This window comes from Parasteatoda tepidariorum, chromosome 4 (assembly GCF_043381705.1).
Source record: "Parasteatoda tepidariorum isolate YZ-2023 chromosome 4, CAS_Ptep_4.0, whole genome shotgun sequence".
Lineage (NCBI taxonomy): Eukaryota > Metazoa > Arthropoda > Arachnida > Araneae > Theridiidae > Parasteatoda > Parasteatoda tepidariorum.
Genome location: NC_092207.1, coordinates 88,799,053 through 88,818,373, shown reverse-complemented (window position 1 = coordinate 88,818,373; position 19,321 = coordinate 88,799,053). Strand labels below are relative to the sequence as shown.

General features: G+C 31.3%; 1 protein-coding gene and 1 long non-coding RNA gene across 5 annotated transcripts in view; one reads left to right on the top strand and one right to left on the bottom strand.

Annotated features, from left to right (window-relative positions):
- Positions 1–335: 335 nt before the first annotated feature.
- Positions 336–19,321, top strand: part of LOC107442981 (alanine--glyoxylate aminotransferase) — a gene marked incomplete at its 3' end in the record, with an annotated part of 45,601 nt that continues 26,615 nt past the window's right edge. The window contains 1 exon segment of one of the 4 annotated variants that reach the window (XM_016056703.3): positions 336–489. Coding sequence is in view for 1 of the 4 variants with exons in the window: in XM_071180163.1 (XP_071036264.1) it covers positions 481–489 (9 nt within the window). 4 annotated transcript variants of the gene reach the window in all.
- Positions 728–5,267, bottom strand: LOC107442982 (uncharacterized). Its single transcript, XR_006225212.2, has 3 exons — positions 5,062–5,267; positions 2,557–2,703; positions 728–908 (listed from the first exon to the last, which is right to left on the bottom strand). It is a non-coding gene; the product is annotated as an uncharacterized lncRNA (long non-coding RNA).

Genomic DNA, 19,321 nt, shown 5'->3' with positions numbered 1-19,321 from the left:
GTCCAGTAAGCAAACCTCTTTGTTGGATTGAGAAGGAGTGACCTCAAGTCCGTTTTTCCACGTTTCGGCTTGCATCAAATGCAAAGCGCCCCTTTTGATCTTATGATGGTGCCAAGAATGTTCCAGAACATTCCACAAAATTCTTTTCCAGGTGTGTCACCACTTTTGACAACCCTGCTTCATGTTTAGCGTGGAGCATAACAATTAACTTCGCCAGTTGGCCAATATTTGCAGCTCTGTGATTTGCCCCTCTGATCCTTCTCCGTCCAACCAATGCGATATTCGTAAAATTTTAATTTTTTTGGCGAGGTTTCCTCGCTTGTCTTCCTAATGAAGAAATAGTTAGTCGTTACTTTTCCCCTCACAAGTGTTTGTTTGTTTTTTGTATTCGGCTGAGGCCGTTTTATTTTTGTTGGCATGTTTACTAAGTTGTTCAATAATGTTATCTTTTTTAATAAATAGTTGTTTGCATCTTAAAGAATGTGTCTGGTGAGTAATTTTACTGTATAAGTTGTTTTCTCTTCCTTTTTTTTCCAGCATCTTCCTCGGTTGCACTTACCTGAAATTTTTTACCCACTTCCTATGTACCCCACTATCATCTTTTTCGGCCTTTACATAATTAGTCTCTAAATTTTATTTAATCGTATGCTAACTTAATGTTAGTCACCCCCTTTTTTATTTAGCCACACCACACCGAAATATAATTTTTATTAAACAGTAAAGAATAATATACTAATTTCTATAATTTATTGTATTCTTTAATACAATCAATTGTTTCTAAAACAAAACTGTCAGTTGATGCAAACTTAGTCTTCCTGCCTTCCCGGTCGTTGACGGTGGCAAGAACTTCACCAAATTTTTCGGCTTTTCTAGTCTGCTAGTTTCTTTAAACAGTCTGAAGGTAGCAGCTGAAAAAAAATAAGACATGAACTGTGGTTAATTTTAATATGTTTAAATTAAAAGACTAATAGTTATATTGAAAACATTACATGAACTAAAGTAGACATAAGCATAACGCAAGTACTACTAGCAGCGTTTATGCTAATCCCTAGGTTGATAATTCTTTTGTATACAATCAGAGCAGTTTTTATGTTTTCAGGAGCACTGGGCCTGTTTTTATATGGCGGCCCTTTACAAGTAAGTTTATAACATATGGAAAATATTATATTTTATAATATAATAGATGGAAAAAAGTTTTTCCTTGAATAATTTTTAAAAATTATTTGGTTACCTTTCGATGAGGTGATCCGGATTCCAATCCCAGTATCGGCTAGGATTGGAACCCGGCTAGTCAATACAAATTCCACATCTAACATGTGCTTACCACAGTGCTGATTCAGATATAGTGAAGTATTTTGTAAAGGTACCGCTAAGTGGTAATAAATTTGGCTTGGACACTGATCCCTGTTCTTTAACTATTAAAACAAAGTTTCAATTAGCAAACCATAATTTTAATTAAAAGGTGAGATTTTTTTCTCTTGGTTTTTAATATGACAAAATAAATGCTACAGATTGTGTTTATAAATGTAGTCATTCATCAATAAATAAATATTTAATCGTTTATCAAAATAGATAAGTTAAGCTAAAAATTTTTTTTTAAAATCTATGTACTCATTGGAATTTTTTTTCCACAAAATTTCTTTATAGAAAATCTGATAATGTCAAAGATACTATAAATATATTATGAGAAAAAAAATACCAGTTACCAGTTAATAACTCTACTGCTTCAAATAGACTTTGAAAGGAAGAATGACACTATATCAGGAAAAAAAGCATCTGAATTCATCAGCCCCCTTTTTTTCCCTTCTATTTTTGACATATTAGGATAATTTCCTTCGAATATAACCTCAAGCTTTAGAAATATACATTTTCCACTAATAAAATATAATGTAGATTATAATTCCATGCTTTTTCAATCAAAAGGTAGAATTTTAACTAACATTATTTGAATTTTTTTTTTGTTGAAAAATTAATGTTTATTAATTAATTTCTACAGCTATGCAAGTCTATATTAAGACAGCATTAAATGTGTACTTTAATCTGTACACATTTAATGCTATCCAATCAATCTCAAGAATCAAAAAGATTTTTAAAAATTTAATTTCAAATGTGTTGGAATTTAACACACACCAAGAAAGAAAGTAATTTCAATAACTAAAATTAATTAATGCTACAATTTATTTAAAAAAAAATTTAAAACTAAGAAAAGAAAACAATAAAAGTATCAATAATTTAAAACACTGTTTTTTAACTTTCAAAATCAATGATTTTTTATAAAAAAATCATTTGATTTAAATTATGATTTAAATCAACAAACCCTGATAGCTAGTAGTTGAGAAAAGACGCCATGAAAAACATTACAAAACTTAAAGAGTGGCTATCTTTTGAACTTTGAAACATACAATGCTGTACAATGTAAAAGTATTAGAGTTTAGTATACAAACTAAGCAAAATAAAACATGAAGGACCAGGGTAATTATTTTAAGGAATAACTGATCCATTTTAGTGCAAGATAATGACTCATAAAAAAGTAAAATCTTATGTCTATAAAATTACCCAAGATGGCGTTTGTAACAGCTGAGAGGCTTTCAAAACACTGTTTCCCTTTTCATTCTAATTTACAATACGTCATCGCCAATTCCAAGATGGTGCTGAAGTAAAAGAGCATAGATAGCCTTTACAGATGGTTTCAAAATAACATATCTGAAAGAAGAAAAAAAATATATACATATATAATGTTTTAATAACCATTACAAAATGTATCTCATATTTTATCATCAATTAAGACCATACAAGTAAAACGGGCATGGGATTGCTGAAGGAAGGAATTATCTAAATTTTTCATTTTTATAATATATTATATATGACTTCAGTCACTTTTCACTAAAAGAGTTCTTGCATTAGTTCTTTACTTTGTATATGAGAAGCTTTCAAAGCAATGGCCTTCGCATAAATATATTAAACATTGCAGTATCAGATTGTATGTTTACGAATCCAATTATCACGAATTCTATGTATAAATTATGTGCAGAGAAATACCAATACCATCAAAACACTTATCACAGTCATATTTGACTCAAGAATCACAACAGTTAAAATATGTTGCAAAGTTGGGACATTTTCAGCTATAGATTGCTTTTCATTTTGATATGTACAGGGTATCTGCGACATTTTAGATTTTCAAATCCCTGATTTTCCATCAATAATTCCAAGAAGTTGTCATGACTTACCGAAGTTACTATTTTCTCCGACAAAAACACAACAATAAATTTAAAAAAGCATTATAATAACATCAATTGAAATGATAGGTATAACCAAAGCTGCTATACTCTGAATCCTCGAGGCAGAATTTTTTCGAGCTATCTGCGACAAAACTCTCTAGCACAAATATATCTTTCTGCAAGATTCCTTTCATAATAATAAACATGTATGCTACTAATTTAAAATAACAAAAGCGCTATGTTTAAAAAAAAAACTTATAACTTTTTTTAAATTAAACGTGTAATTTTTATTATAACATTACATGTAACATTTTCGCATTTTGTAGGGAGGCCGGGGGACACATAAATTATTTCCTTCACCTTTTGTAACTAATCATCACAATAAAAAAAATTGCAAATTATTAAATACGCAGTAGTACTTGGCGGAAAAAAAAATATTGACGACAAATTCACACGAAACGGTCGCCTCAAATGAGTGTTTCGTTTCTGGATTAGGCTGTTGTATAAAAATATCGTATAAAAAACATCAGAATTAAAAACTTAGAAATCAGTAGCAATAACTGATAAAATTCGACAGAATTATTGACTCAAAAAGTAAATAGCTACCCAAATACAAGATTCCAATTTTTCAGGTTGTTTATCGGGATATTTAAAATCCACGTGAAAATCAACATCAATAACTGACGAAAATACAACAGAAAAAATACATCAATTTAAGCTACTATCAGTGTATATTGACCATGTCAAAAAGTTACTATTTAAATGCATGATTAAAATATAACTGGTAAATTTCTGTCAAAAAATAAATGAAGGTAATTTTTATCATATTTCAAGTCTTTCAGACATTTGTTTTAGTCCTAGAGGAGCAGACAAATTGTTATAGTACGCAGAACCAATAAAAGTAAACAAACAATAAAATTAAACAAGATCTTTGGGAATATCAGAATTGAATAATGTGATATAATTTAATAGTTAACAAACTTGGACTAAAAAAAAAAGAGGAAATTGGCGTAATTTTGGCAAATATATATACACATATCAAAACCCCTTCCGAAATTATTCATTACTTGATTAATGAGTTATTCGGTTTGGTAAGTAAGATGTAGACATATAAAATTTTCATGATTCAATTCTTTTTTTTTGTAATTTAAACATTATATATTAATTAAATACATTAAACATAATATTAAATAATAATTAAACATATATATATATATAGCTGCAAACTTGTACTGTTGAGAAAAAAAACTTCTTACTAGCAGCAACATTAGATATCTTATTAAATCTTCAGTTGACATATTAAATCAATCTAGTAGACATACTAAATCTTCAATTTNACACATGTATATATATATATATATATATATATATATATATATATCTGCAAACTTGTACGGTGGAGAAAAAAACTTCATACTAGCAGCAACATTAGAGATCTTACTAAATCTTCAGTATACATATTAAATCAATCTAGTAGACATACTAAATCTTAAAATTTCGAAAAAAAAACATTTCAATCTACCATGACAAATTAATAATTAAAAAATATGCAAATATGATATATTTGTTAGCTCACTTAGCTCTTAAAGTTTTAATTAGTTTAAGTATTAAAAAATATTTTTCTTCGAACGTACAAGTTGCAGCTGTGAAAAAATATAAACATAAGCATGTCAGAAGGCTTAACACCTCCAAACATACTATAATATTACGCCACTGTTTGCGAATATGAGAATTGAATAATGTGATATAATTAAATAGCTAAGCAGCCTGGACATGAAAAAAGAGGAAATCGATGTAATTCTTGCTATATATAATTATATATTTTAAAAACAGCACATACCTGCCAAGATCAGAGAATTCGCTCTCTTCAACAAGGTGCATTAATTCACCTTCATTTTCAGCTGGTTTGTGTTTTCGGGCTCGCTTAATCGAAACAACTTTCATTCCACTTACATTATGAGCTAAGATATAACTCTTATGAGACGAAATTAGATTTAAATATAAGAAGACAAAAGATAAATAGAGTAGCGGACAATGATAAACAGCATCTTAACGGGTTGCGGTTCCGAGTGGTATATCGTAGATTTCAGTATTTAGAGAAAACGATCGATGTCGTGACAAAAATACGATAACAATATTGATATCAAATATTGTCCGAGTGTTGTTCGGATATCTCTAAATTTATATTTCAAATTTATTTTTTGGAATTATAACATTTTGACGTCATTTTTTGTCTTTTAAATGATTAATTTTGATTTAAGAACACAATAAAGTTTAAAATGAAAAGTTTTACAAACAGACTTTTAATGTGAAATCGACGGGAATCGTACAATATCGTACCCACAATGGCGATTTTCGCCAATATTGACAATGCCGGTAGATGTAGACTAAGTCATAGAGCAGCAAAGCAAAATGAAACGTTAAAAAAAAAAAAATTCAATTTAGAAAAAAAATTTGCAAAAAAAAAAAAAAAAANAAAAAAAAAAAAAAAAAAAAAAAAAAAAAAAAAAAAATCATTTAAAATTCCAAATAACATATATTCAGAGTTTCAGAAAAAAAAAAACTCTGTTAAACATATAATGGTTCTTCTAACATGCCAAATCTTTACTCTGTTCTTAAAATGTGCTTATGATGTTCTTAAAATGAGTTTCTGTTTTTTTTCTCGTTCAAAAAATATGTACAATAATAGAAAGGCTCTACATTATAGTCCCATCACAACCAATATATTTAACAATCAAGCAATATTATCAAATTTTTAATAATATAATGTTAATATTCAGCAATAAAAAATACGACAGTTTACTTTAGGTGTATAGAAATAGAATTGAACTTAAAAGGGCCCCATCATTTTCAGTAGCTTAGGGCCCCGCCAAGCTTAAATCCGGCCCTGACTGTAATCACACATTGATGACATTAGTTGTTATCGCTCGTCATCTGCAGAGTGTTGAATGTTCGTGGTTGTCTTATTGCGATATGTTAAGGGAATGTTAATATTATTAAAGTTATGTTACTTCATTTTTCGTCAGGATTTTTAATATTCTCTCATCTAAATTCATTATCACCAAAATCTCCATGGTGCCTGTGAACTGCCTCACTGTTTACTTCCTTATCAGTTAAGACTATCTGCAAATAGATATGAAGATTCAATTAAGATTTATCGCTCTGTCAAATGCCTAAAAATATGATATTTTTAAAATTAGATAACACTTGTTTTGCAAGGTTTTAGAAAGGTAAGCTTGCTTATTAGTTTATAAGTTTTTGTCTTTAAAGTAAAAAAGAAAAATCCTGTTAATACAGGGATGTGATTCTTCCGCGGATTCGCGGATTTCCACTTTTTTTCAGATTTGTTCATTTTTCCTGCTAATTTCCGAGGAAATTTTTTTTTTGGAACAAGTTAAAATATTTATGAAGAATTTAATTTTCCACGGAGCGAAAGTATTGAAGTCCTCATTCCTCCCTCTGAAGCTTCTCTAAAAATCATTTCCGTGAAAAAAACCGGTTTACCTTTATACAGGGATGAGATTTTTTCGCTTTTGCCTTTCTAATTTCAGCCTTTTTTTTTATCAAAAACTNGCTTCTCTAAAAATCATTTCCGTGAAAAAAACCGGTTTACCTTTATACAGGGATGAGATTTTTTCGCTTTTGCCTTTCGAATTTCAGCCTTTTTTTTATCAAAAATTCCGATTCTCTAAAAGTTTCGTTTTTTTATAAATGTCCCGCTTTTTTTTTTTTTGAGAATTCAGACGTTGAAATAAAATAATTATATTTATTTACGATTTTCAAAGGCAAAGAGAAAATTCAAACTACGTCCTAGCTGACCCTTCCGTATTTTTACTTATTTTAGCTATTTTCTCCGCTTTTACGCACAGAAAATAAGATTTTAAGTATTTTTATTCGTCCGCCCGAAAGCTCGTATTTTCGCAATTCAAACAATTGACCCTGTTATCTAGCGTGAAAGCAAACGATAAAATAAAAAATTTAAAAAAAATAGAGGTGGATTTGCGGTAAAAATATTTATTTGCTTATTCAATTAATCTGGTAAATGTTTATTTATTATGTCTAAGCAAAAACAATACAAACACGCCTTTTAGAAATCCCAAGTCCAGAATCTGCAAATATCTCGATTCTTATCCACGCGATTTTAATATCAATCATCGATTTTCGTATTTTCCTGATTTAGTTGCGATTCTTATTCAGGCGACTTAAATATCGTACATTGCGATTCTTATTTACGAGATTTAAAAATCCAATATCGCGATTTGTATTTACGTGCTTTTAAAACCCTAAGTTAGCGATTCGTATTCACGCCAGCTTAAAATCCAATGTCGTGATTCGTTTGTGCAGTTGTAATATCAAACATCGATTTTCGTATTTATACGTACGTGCTTTAAAAGCACGTGCTTTAAAAATTAGACATTGTGATTTGTATTCGAGCGATTTAAAAATTATGCATCGTGATTCCTATTTACGTGATCTAAAAATTACGCTTCATGATTTGTATTTTCGCATTTTTCAAAATTCGATATAGAGTTTCATATTCACGTGATTTAAAAGTTTCATATCGAGATTTATATTCTCTCAATTTGAAATCATGCATGTGATTCATATTCATATATTCATACAATTTTAAAATTAATCATCGGAATTTATAATCACATGGCTTACAAGTTTAAAAGTCGCACCTTTTTTGTCAAATTTTTGTATAGATAAATATATATATATAAATATATATATTCATCCTTGGATTTCCTCTTTTTAACTTTCTGACTACTCTCATCCCTGTGTTAAAAAAGTTTTAACTTTACTAATTAAACTGCATTGCTCTCAATTTTCAATAGAAAACTCAACTAGTGAAGGAAACAAGATCCACAAAAGATAAACCCCGATCTGATACGAGCGATTAATACTCACTTAGGCCGGATCAGGCTATTGGTCGAAAATTACATCACTGTTTGGGGGAAGGGAGATGGTGGCTTTTGGCTGGTGTTTGTATGATTTTGGCGACAAATTTTGTATTAACATGTGCTTCGGGATTTATTTCTTCCTTGTAAATGTTAACATAATATTATGTCGTCGTTAGGGTAGGGGAGATAGGTAAATGTCCTTTTGAGTATTTCAGACAGTATTTTTGTTTTAATTGATTGAAATTCATGAAAGCTAAAATAAATAAATATGATGAATGCTATACAATATTACAAATACGTTTATTGTAGCTTTTCCTTGAGTTATCTTTTACAGTTATAAAGTAACGAAGTTGATAAAAATATAAGCTCAAATTTACTGATACATCTTTATTTAGTTGTGTTATGAATAATTTTAAAAACTTTATAATCAAACAACATTTAAATTTAGTTCAAAGTAATGACCAAAATTCTGTGCTTAGCCTCCCCCCCCCTGCATTTCTAGATCAGCCCCAGTTGCCCATGAAGTAAAAGCAGTATTGTTTAATATCACTTACTTAGATTCTAATAAAAATTACCACAAAACTGTTCAAAATGTGAATATTGTCTTTATTACTTTTTGATTATAATAAATATTCCCATTCATAGGACATTTCAAACTTCTAGTTTTTACATCAGCTTAATGAACGTTTCTTATATGCTCGTATAAATTTTTATTTCGTTTAAATATTTTTTCGCAAATCACCTGATTCATAATTAATAATAACAAGAAAACATTAATAGATAAAAACAAGAAACATTAATACCACGTGTAAACAGAGCTCGTTTGAAAGCTAGATTTAAAATTTGTAGCCAAATCAAGATCTGTCGCCAATTTACTATGCAATACACAGCATGTCCCTTCCCCCAAGCAGTGATGTCATCTACGACCAATGGCGTGATCCGGCCGAAGAGAGGATTAATCGCTCGTGATCTAATCGCCCAAAGTAAATGATAGGGAAAGGAAGCATGTTGTTAAAACGGCCCTCAAAATCCAGCTCAAACTTTAGCCAAAGGCTTTCCGTCAGCTTCTGGCAAGTAACTGTCACCACAGACTACAGGAAATGTTCTCCATAGGGCTGGTTAATGGGGGGGGGGAGACGAGTTTACTCTTACCTATTGAATTAAGCCACTGGAGTTCTGAAAACAAGTTATTTTTTCTGATGAGAGTAAGTTTTAAATATTTCAACCAAAGCACATTTTAACAATTTGAAGGGAATCTTGTCAACAATTAAACATGGTGGAGAAAATGCGATGGTTTTGGGGTTGTATTGTGCATATTGGGGTTGGAAATTATTAATGTTAGGACGTCCATTTTGTCTTTTGTAGAGGTGTTACCCGGGGCGGATCCAGAAATTTTTCCTGGGGGGGGGTCACAGACTCAGATTCCCCCCCACAATTAATTTTTTTATAAAAACATTTTTTTTTAAGTATTTTTTTTTGAAGAAAAAAAAATTGGGGTTTTTAATGCTAGTCTTCTCATTTATTTTTTTTTCATAATGAACAATGGAACAATACAAAATAATTTAAGTATTCAAAATCTTTAAATAATAAATGTAATGCGTTTTTTAGAAACTATGGCAAATCTGTCAATGATTTTTTCAAAATTCAAATCAATTTCTCGATGAATGTTTAATAATGCGAGTCCATTTAATCGTTCTTGATTTTGAGTTGTTCTAATCCAATTTTTGAGACGTCGAAGAGTTGAAAAGGAACGTTCTGCTGTTGCTGCACTATCTGGCAGAGTTATTAAAATTCTTAACAACATATTGATTGATGGGTACAAATCGATGTCACAGGCATTAATAATCTTAGTAAGATCGTTGGGCACTTCAAGTCCTGCTTCTGTTTCCCGCTGCCATTTTGCATTTGGGATAATATTTCACCAAATACACCAAAGAGTTAATGGAGTACATCCCACGGAGATTAGAGGCTGTCATTGAGGCCAATGGACAGCTTTTAAGACATTAAAAAGTAAATCACCGATAATGCAAAATGTTATTTGTTTCTCAAAGTGTGCTAATAGTTTTTTTGCAAAAGAATATTAATGTTTCTTTGTTTGAATTTCTGTTAAAGCTAGTGTGCTTTTTTATTTCCATTATTGTTGTTTTTACTATGAGAAAGGTAAATAAAATCATAGTTCGGATTAGGTTGCTTGATTTGTCTTGTAAGAATTTCAATTTAGCTTAGTGTTCTAATACTTTTTTGGGGATATTTCCTTATCGTGATCTGTCGCGCCAACTACAATAGCCTTGGGTGCAAAATAGATTTTAAACTAGCAAATGCTTTTTTTTTTTTTTTTTTTTTTTTTAAACGTGTATATGTTTGCCCATGGGTTGGCTAAGAGTTATGCCTTTGGAGTTGGTCCCTTTCTGCAATGTTTTTTTTTTTTTTTTAGTTTCTCGCAGACCGCTGCCCAGATGTTGTCAAGATTTGGCGATTGTTTTGCCACAGATCACGACATGGAAATCTCTCCCTTCTATTGTCAACTATATATTTATTTACAGTAAACTACTGATTATCATCAGAATTGATTAGCTCATGAAGTGTGGACCGTGTCAACCTTTTCATAGATAAAGGTTGACACGGTCGATAACCAACCCCCCCCCCCCACATTGGTGACCTTCGGACGTGACGTGAACACTCCTATAGCACGTGTGTGCTTTAAAGCTAAGAATAACATGCTAATAACATGCATATTTAAATTGCGTAATTAAAAATTAATTACAAAAATAAATAAGAATAAAAAAAGGTTTAAGTTAAAGAAAAATTTAATTTACAACAAAAACATATAATGAAGACTTACATTGTAAGGAATTAGATTATTGTAAAGAAGGGTTGAGGAACGCGTCCTCTCTCCACGCGAGTCAGTTTGGAAGTGAGTATGAGGGTGGTTTACAACCGGTTATGCTGGCTGGATTTACCTCACTTCAGTTCGTTTTGGAGTGGTCAGGAGGGTTGTCGAGGTACATACTTGGGGACTGGGTGTTTGCCGAGGCACACCACAGTACTCCCCCCTTAGTACCAAACGTACGAAACAGTCTATAAAAGTCTATAGAGTGATTACAAGTATCGAGGATTTAACTTGACTTTTCTTCCAGAGCGAGTCATAACCGGTAAAGAGTCACCTTGCTCACATTGAACTTGTGGAGTTGAAACTGCTGGCGTTGAAACTCTCTCTTCTAGTACGGGATCTGATGTTGAGTCTATGTTTAAGAGAAAGGCTGGTTTTAGCCGGTCAATGCTTATGGTGGCTTCCTACCCATTTTTCTTAATCGTGAAATGTTTTTCAGTTCTATGGAGAACTTCAAAAGGTCCATCATAAGGTGATGACAGCGCAGGTTTCAAGGTATCGATTCTTACGAACACATGGGAGCACGTTTCTAAAGCTGGATGTACGAAGCATGACGATTTTGAATGGCAGGACGCAGGTGTAGGTTTTAGAGTTCTGAAGGTTTCTATAAGTTTTGAAAGATAAGTTGAAGGATCACTTGGAGCATCGGAAGGCGGTTCAAAGAACTCTCCAGGTAAGACGACAGTTTGTCCATAGACCATCTCAACACAAGATGCATTGAGATCCTTCTTGAAGCAAGTTCGCAATCCTAGTAAAACTACTGGTAAAGATTCAGTCCATTTGGTGTTGTGGCACCGAAGAGCTTGTTTCAGAGAACGGTGGAACCGTTCAACCATACCGTTTGAAGAAGGATGGTAGTGGGTTGTGCGGATTCGCTGTATTCCAAACATAGACTTCAGGCAGGAGAAGAGGTGGGATTGAAATTGTCGGCCTTGGTCTGTAGTCAAGATAGCAAGCACTCCAAAGCGAGATACCCAATGAGCGACGAAGGCCTTGGATACTGTTTCCGCTGAGACGTCACTGAGAGGGATGGCCTCCGGCCACCTAGTGTAGCGATCAACACAAGTCAGCAAATAGTTAAAACCATCAGAGGGAGGAAGGGGTCCAACTAAGTCAATATGCACGTGCTGGAATCTCTCAGAAGGTAGGTTGAAAGGCTGTAATGGACTTACAGTGTGTCTTTGTACCTTATTTCGTTGGCAAGATAGGCAGGAACGAGTCCATTCTAAGGAAGTCCATTGTAAGGAATTAGATAATTGTAAAGAAGGGTTGAGGAACGCGTCCTCTCTCCACGCGAGTCAGTTTGGAAGTGAGTATGAGGGGGGTTTAAAACCGGTTATGCTGGCTGGATTTACCTCACTTCAGTTCGTTTTGGAGTGGTCAGGAGGGTTGTCGAGGTACAAACTTGGGGACTGGGTGTTTGCCGAGGCACACCACAACTCCTACCTTGGCAGTAACGCCCACTTCAAAATGAACACGCCTATCTTGACAGTAACGCCCACTTCAATCTGGAAACGCCTACTTCGATCGATGGTCCACATTGAACAGTTGACTTGCTACTTGTGACTCCTACTCGCACTGTTGCTACTCAGTCTTGATTCAACGCAATGTCTATCTGCATACACTCGACTGTTAAAGGCAACACAGTAGCGACTACGACCATGAAGTTATTACACCTCTCACATTCAGCACTAAAAAAAAAGTACGTTGATCTTAATACGCTCTCCCGGCTTTTCTCGCAAAAATAGTAACTGAATCAACAAGTGATATCCATTCATTGAATTCTATCACAGATATAATTCTGGTGGGGGAGTACTGTGTAACTACCACTACAAAATTGCAACTACAATTCACTAGTATATAAGACATGTTAACTCGATTCTATGGTGGGGTACCTTTTCATAGATGAAGGTTGACACGGTCGATAACCAACCTCCCTCCCCACACTGTCAAGCCCAACTAGAAATAAATTAATATTTAAAAATAATTTTAAAAAGAAGAAAAAATGATAAAGTAATGCACATATGCTTAGTAAGATAAAAAGGGGAAAAAATAATGAAATAAAAATATATACAGGCTTAATATAAAATGAACAAAGAAGGTAAATTGGAAAAGAAAGGGGATGGGCTCCATCTTCCTCGTCACTTTCTTCTACTTCGTCGCTGGCTGCGTCAGGACTCAAAACCATCCACTCCATTTTTTACTTCATTATGAAAATGGAAAAATCAGAAATATTTACAACTTTTGAATATAATTCTGGATGAATTAAAAAAATTCTATCAAAAATTTCTGGAGAAAAGAAAAACAAAAAATTTTACTTCATTATTCTTTATTTTTTATTATTCTCAATTGAGAAGAGAAAAATCGCGAGCGTTTCTTTTCCCTCCTATGCATGAGAGAGACATTGTTCGAATATAATTCTGGATGGGGGGGGGGGAGNTGCGCTCCTGTTGGGGGGGGAGAATCCTTCGAAAATTTCTGGAGAAAAGAAAAATAAATTTTTTTTACTTCATTATTTTTTGTTATTCTCAAATGAGAAGAGAAAAGTCGTGAGCATTTCTTTCCACTCCTATTTGCGAGAAAGACATCGTTTAAATTAAATATAATTCTGGGTGCAAAAAAAAAAAAAAAAACTTTCGAAAATTTCTGGAGAGAAAAACAAAGCAAATTTTCTGACTTCATTTTTCTCAAATGAGAAGATAAAAATAATCACGAGCATTTCTTTTTCCTTCTCTTATGCGCTAGAAAGACATTGTTTGAATATAATTCTGGATTTAAAAAATATCTTTCGAAAATTTCTGCAGAAAAGAAATTTAAAATTTTTTACTTCCCGAAGGAAAAATCTTTCTGCAAAAAACTTTCTAACGTTCTGCGATAATATCGCCATGATTCTGCCACGCGATTACTATCTAGAAGAGTTTAATTTGGGTTTAAGCATTTCGCTGAAACATTAATCAAAATCAGAAGGAAAAACACATGTATCACAATCTTATTCCTCATTAAGCTGAGTGATTTTATTTCGCCTACACTCCAGTTAAACATAAATTAGCAAGCAGACACAGAAGCTGACATAATAAAAAGAATTTATGTTCTACCATGTTCTGCCTCTGCCCCCTTCCTCACACCCCATTCAAAATGAATGAATTGAAAAATGGGTGCAGTTGCAATACTTGACCTTGAGTCATTATTCCCCTTTGGCTATCATTATGTTCAAAGAGGGAATAGCAGAAATGACAGATAACTATCCATCTAAAAGAAAAGATTACTATCTAGAAGAGTTTAACTTGAGTTTCAGCATTTCGCTAAAACATTAATCGAAATCAGAAGGAAAAACACATGTATCACAATCTTATTCCTCATTAAGCTGAGTGATTTTATTTCGCTTACACTCCAGTTAAACATAAATTAGCAAGCAGACACAGAAGCTGACATAATAAAAAGAATTTATGTTCTACCATGTTCTGCCACCTTCCTCACACCGCATTCAAAATGAATGAATTGAAAAATGGTTGCAGTTGCAATACTTGACCTTGAGTCATTATTCCCCTTTGGCTGTCACTATGCTCAAAGAGGGAATAGCAGAAATGACAGATAATTTTTAAAAAAGTAAGAAAAAGTAGGAAATAACAGGAAAAAAAGCAAGGGCACAGAGATAATAGGAAAATTTGAGTTCTGCAGTCCCTGTAGGAAGTACTTTCTGAGATTTCTAAGAATCAAAGAAGACAAATAAAATTATTTGTTTTAACTCTCCTTGACTAAGCAATCACCAGACATGATGACTCCCCTTAAGGGCCAGATGTTAAAAAAACAGGTGTTCAATGAGTCACCTTTTCTCACTGAGCTATGATTGAAAAGAAACGACTATGTAGGGGGTGGGGAAGGGAACCATTGATGATATTTAGTACATGACTCTTATTATACATGACACCTATACCGTGTCAGGGGTGTTTCACCGAATGTCTCTGCTTCCCCCTTTTCATGGGCATGGGGATGATCAATCACAATACTCTCAACTAAGTCTAGGTTTTATTATCTACTAGATTGGCACTCTTCTTCGCCCCATTATATGCCAAATGATGATCGCCAAAGAGGTGAGTTTATAGGAAGGAATGGCTCTTTCGTAAAACACAACCGGTATATTTGCTTGTAGTCGTCTGCTGTCGAAGTACCAGGAGAATGTGCATATGATTCTCGAGAACTCTCATATTCTGAGGAAAAAAAGATCACAAGCTACGTTCCTGAGACGTTTGCTTTATTAATGCATTTGCAGATAATTTCAATGGTTAAAACAAAAACTAAATCTCAAAACTTTTTTTTAAAGTTTGTATCGTGAGCCCTTTTTACTTTATTTATTAATTTATTTTGTAATTAATTTATTTTATTATATTTGGTTTTGTTTGTTTATTACTTTAAAAAACAAGATTTTATTTCTAAAATGACATTAAAAAAGGTTATATCCTAAAAACAAGATTTTACGCTGATCAAGGATCCTCTCCATCCGATTTGATTGATTTTTGTTTCCTGACACGAAAGTTTATTTTTTTATTTTAAGTTAGAACCATTCACTTTATAACTTCTTTGCAGACATCTTTGTTTCTGAAGAACTATAATTATTCTCCTGTTTCATTTTGTGCCGGTAATGAGCTTTCTAACCCGAATTAGCACATTTTATGAAATAAAGTATTCTATATTTTTCATTCGATTTATTTTTATACGATTCTAAATAGAAATATTATTTAATGTGCGTAAACATCTTGGCCTAGTCATAAAAAAAAGCATCAAAAATAGACTTGTTTGAAATTATAACAATTTTAAGCAATATTAATTAAAAGCAATATTATTTGAATAATATTGCTTTTAAGCGTATTCAATGTCGCAGTTGATTATTGTTAGAAATATAAAATAATTACAATTTTTTTTTTATCAGACTCTAATACTTTCACTTCAGATAACTCAAAAAGGATATTGATTTAACTATGTTAAAATGGTGAAGGAGGAATTATGGAAAACTGATTTAATTATTCATAGTTGCAATTTAAAGTTTTCCACACATGAAAATCTTACTCTAAGTGTAATAGAAAGAACACTTTGTCTAATTAGAATAAAATATTATTCCTTATTAAAAATTGAAGAAAGCTGATATTTAATAAAAAATAATTAATTTCTGCTAGTTTCTGACTGTAAGCAATCTGAACAATCAATAAAATAAAATTCTCACGATATAATAAATTACCCAAAGAGCTCAAAACGAATAGTCATGACTAGGACTGGGCGATATTAGAAATTATATATCGTGATGCATCGTCAGTTTTGCATCGCGATATAGTATTTTTGTATTTTGTATCGCGATATAGTATTATTTAATTTCATTTACTTGCAAGGCACAGAAAATCAGATTTCTATCAAAACTCCATACTCAAATTGGTTTAAATCAATTTATAAATTTGAAGATACATATGTTTTGCTTAAGAAAGATATTAAATAAATTGACTACAATGTACAAATCTTGCTTAAAATATTTATTGAAAAAATGTGTGTAGCTACAATATTTGAACCTCTTTATCGTTTATAAGGTATAAGCAGTCTTAATTTAAGTTAGATACTTTACTAAGCTTTTATCTAGAAATCAAAGAAAGTTTAAAACGATAGGTTTATGAATTTATTCGGAAATCAATTAGTTTAAGTGAATTAAATTTTGAAGAAAAAAAAAGTTTGAAGCTATAAAAAATAATTTTACTAAATGAGCCATAGCCAATTGAGCGAAATTGAAACTTCATATGAAATTTTTATTGTGAAATAAAAATATATCAACATTTCCGAATGTTTAAATGATAAAAGATGCTCTGTTTTTTCGAACATTACCCCCAGTACTAAACACCCTCTCTGTCGCTTTTGAAACATCATTAATTTTTATTTACTATTATTATTTCACATAAATAATTAAGTTCGTTTGACTAGAGCAAGGTTCGAATTTTAAACTAAAAAGTAAACATAAGTTTTGCTATAATTTCTTAAAATTTTCGCTCCTTGAAAGATTTATCAGTTTAAAAATAAGAAGGGAATTTTATAAATATATCTAGTTAAAATTATTGAAAGAAAATTTAGAAAATTTAAAAAAGAAGCTTGTTAAAAAATTCATCATACGCTTAAAACAAAGTGTTAAAAACTTTGTTTATTTTTAAAAAAAGCGTTTTTTACAAATCAATGTTTCCTTGTACTATTTTGCATAAATAATTACATAATTATTAAAATCGATCGTAACCTTCAAATTCTAAATGAAAAAGTAAACGCAAGTTTTGCTACGTTTTCTAAAAATGATCACGAAAATAACGAAAGATCTCTTAATTTAAAAATAAATCAAATTGAAATTTATCAATATATTTACCCAACATTTTTTAAAGAAAATTAAAAAAAATAAGTTCTTTAAAAAATATTTGTATGTTTAAAAAAGTGCTAAATAAAGTTAAAAAAACGCTTTTAAAACACCATTTTTTTATTATTATTATTTCACATAAATAATTAAATCAAATTGAATAATGACCGAATTATGAACGAAAAACAAAGTAAAGTTTAATTTCTTAAAAATAAAAACAAAAGAATTGTAAAATTTGATAATATATTTTCATTAACTAATAATATTAAAAGAAAATTTAAAAAAAAATTATCATACTCTCTAATAAAGTGCTAAATGATTAAATTATATAAGTATAATATTTTATACATATGTTAGCATATTTAGTACTACTTACTTAAGCCTTCATAAAATAACCTATGGATAAACGAATATTATAATTCAATGCAATTTTTTTTATTTCATTTAAAATGTTCTCGAGATATTTTAAAATACGCATAAAGTTAAAGTACGTACAAGAGTCCAACCATATTTACGAGATAGCGATTACCTCCTTCTTTTAGGGATATCAAAAATCGAAATCCTTCAAAGAAAATGTATGTTTATTTAGAGAAAAAATGTTTTTGTGCTTGGTTTAGAAACTTAAAATATCGTCTACCCTTATTAATTAGCAAATTTGAGCTCACCCTTCAACCGAGCCATTTAGGTTGAGTCTTAAAATATTAAGATCCGACTATTCGACCAAAAGTAATTCCGGGTGGTCCGTTTTATTATGCACTGCACATATGCATATTTATTTTTATATGTATTTAAATATAAATGTATTCTTAAAACTTAAAATAGACGAGCAGTTTTTTAAAAGTAATTACCGTGATCTCCACTGGCTACGCTCATGACTAACACAACAGAATTTTTTAGATTTTTAAAGGACCGTTTGCACTGAATGTGATTTTTTTCGGATGAGACAGAAATCCTCAAAACTCACTAATCACGTTGCCGCACGCGTGTAAAAGTGCATCCAGTGAAGATGGCGTTGTAACGAATAGTAAGGATACTTTTAAGAATTTTAATTAAAGATAGATAAAATTCGTAAATTAATTTTCCTGCTGGATGTGAATAATTAAACATTTAGTTTTAAAATCATTATAATTAAAAATGCACATTAAGGACACATTTTTTTAAACAAAATATAAGCAATGCAACCGTAAATTTGTTAAATATTTATATATGTTATATTATATTTGTAATAATAATTTAGTCCGCGTAAGACTATCTACCTTGCTAATGAATTGCCCACAATCAATAAATGCTCTTCATTTTGTTTTGTTTTAACAAGGAAAAAAGATAAAATAACTTATAAGCATTGCTGCCTTTGTGAATGTCTTTTTTTTAAAAAAGAAAACAATCAGATTTTGCGTTACACGTAAAGGGAAACCACGAAAATATCATTCAGATTGCTTGACGCTTAAAGAGTTCCTGCGAAATGCTCAGTAATCGTAATGAATTTTATGCAATAAATCATTTTTTAGCGTCTTTGACAGGCAGCCAATTATTTCGGTGAATATAACGAGATGCTCTTCATATTTTTTTGTAATTTTAAATTCATCCCAAAAATCAAAGTAACGCACAATTTAAATATCGGCGTAAAACAATGTTTATAAAAGTTATAAAAATAATTAATTTTAACCAAGATTAAGTTTAAACTTAAATGATCAAATTTTGCGTTGCACGCAAAGGAAAACCGTGAAATTGTTCTTCGGATTGTTTGGCGGTAATAGGATTTCAACTAAATGTTCATCCTTATCTCAATGAAATAATTTTTTATAAGCAACCATTTTTAATTATTATTTAGGCCTAGCCGTTGTGGCTCAGAAGATCAGGAGTCTCCTTGAGGTCAGGCTAACCGTGGGAGGTTTTCGTGGTTTTCCTCTCCATGTAACGCAAATGCTGGTTA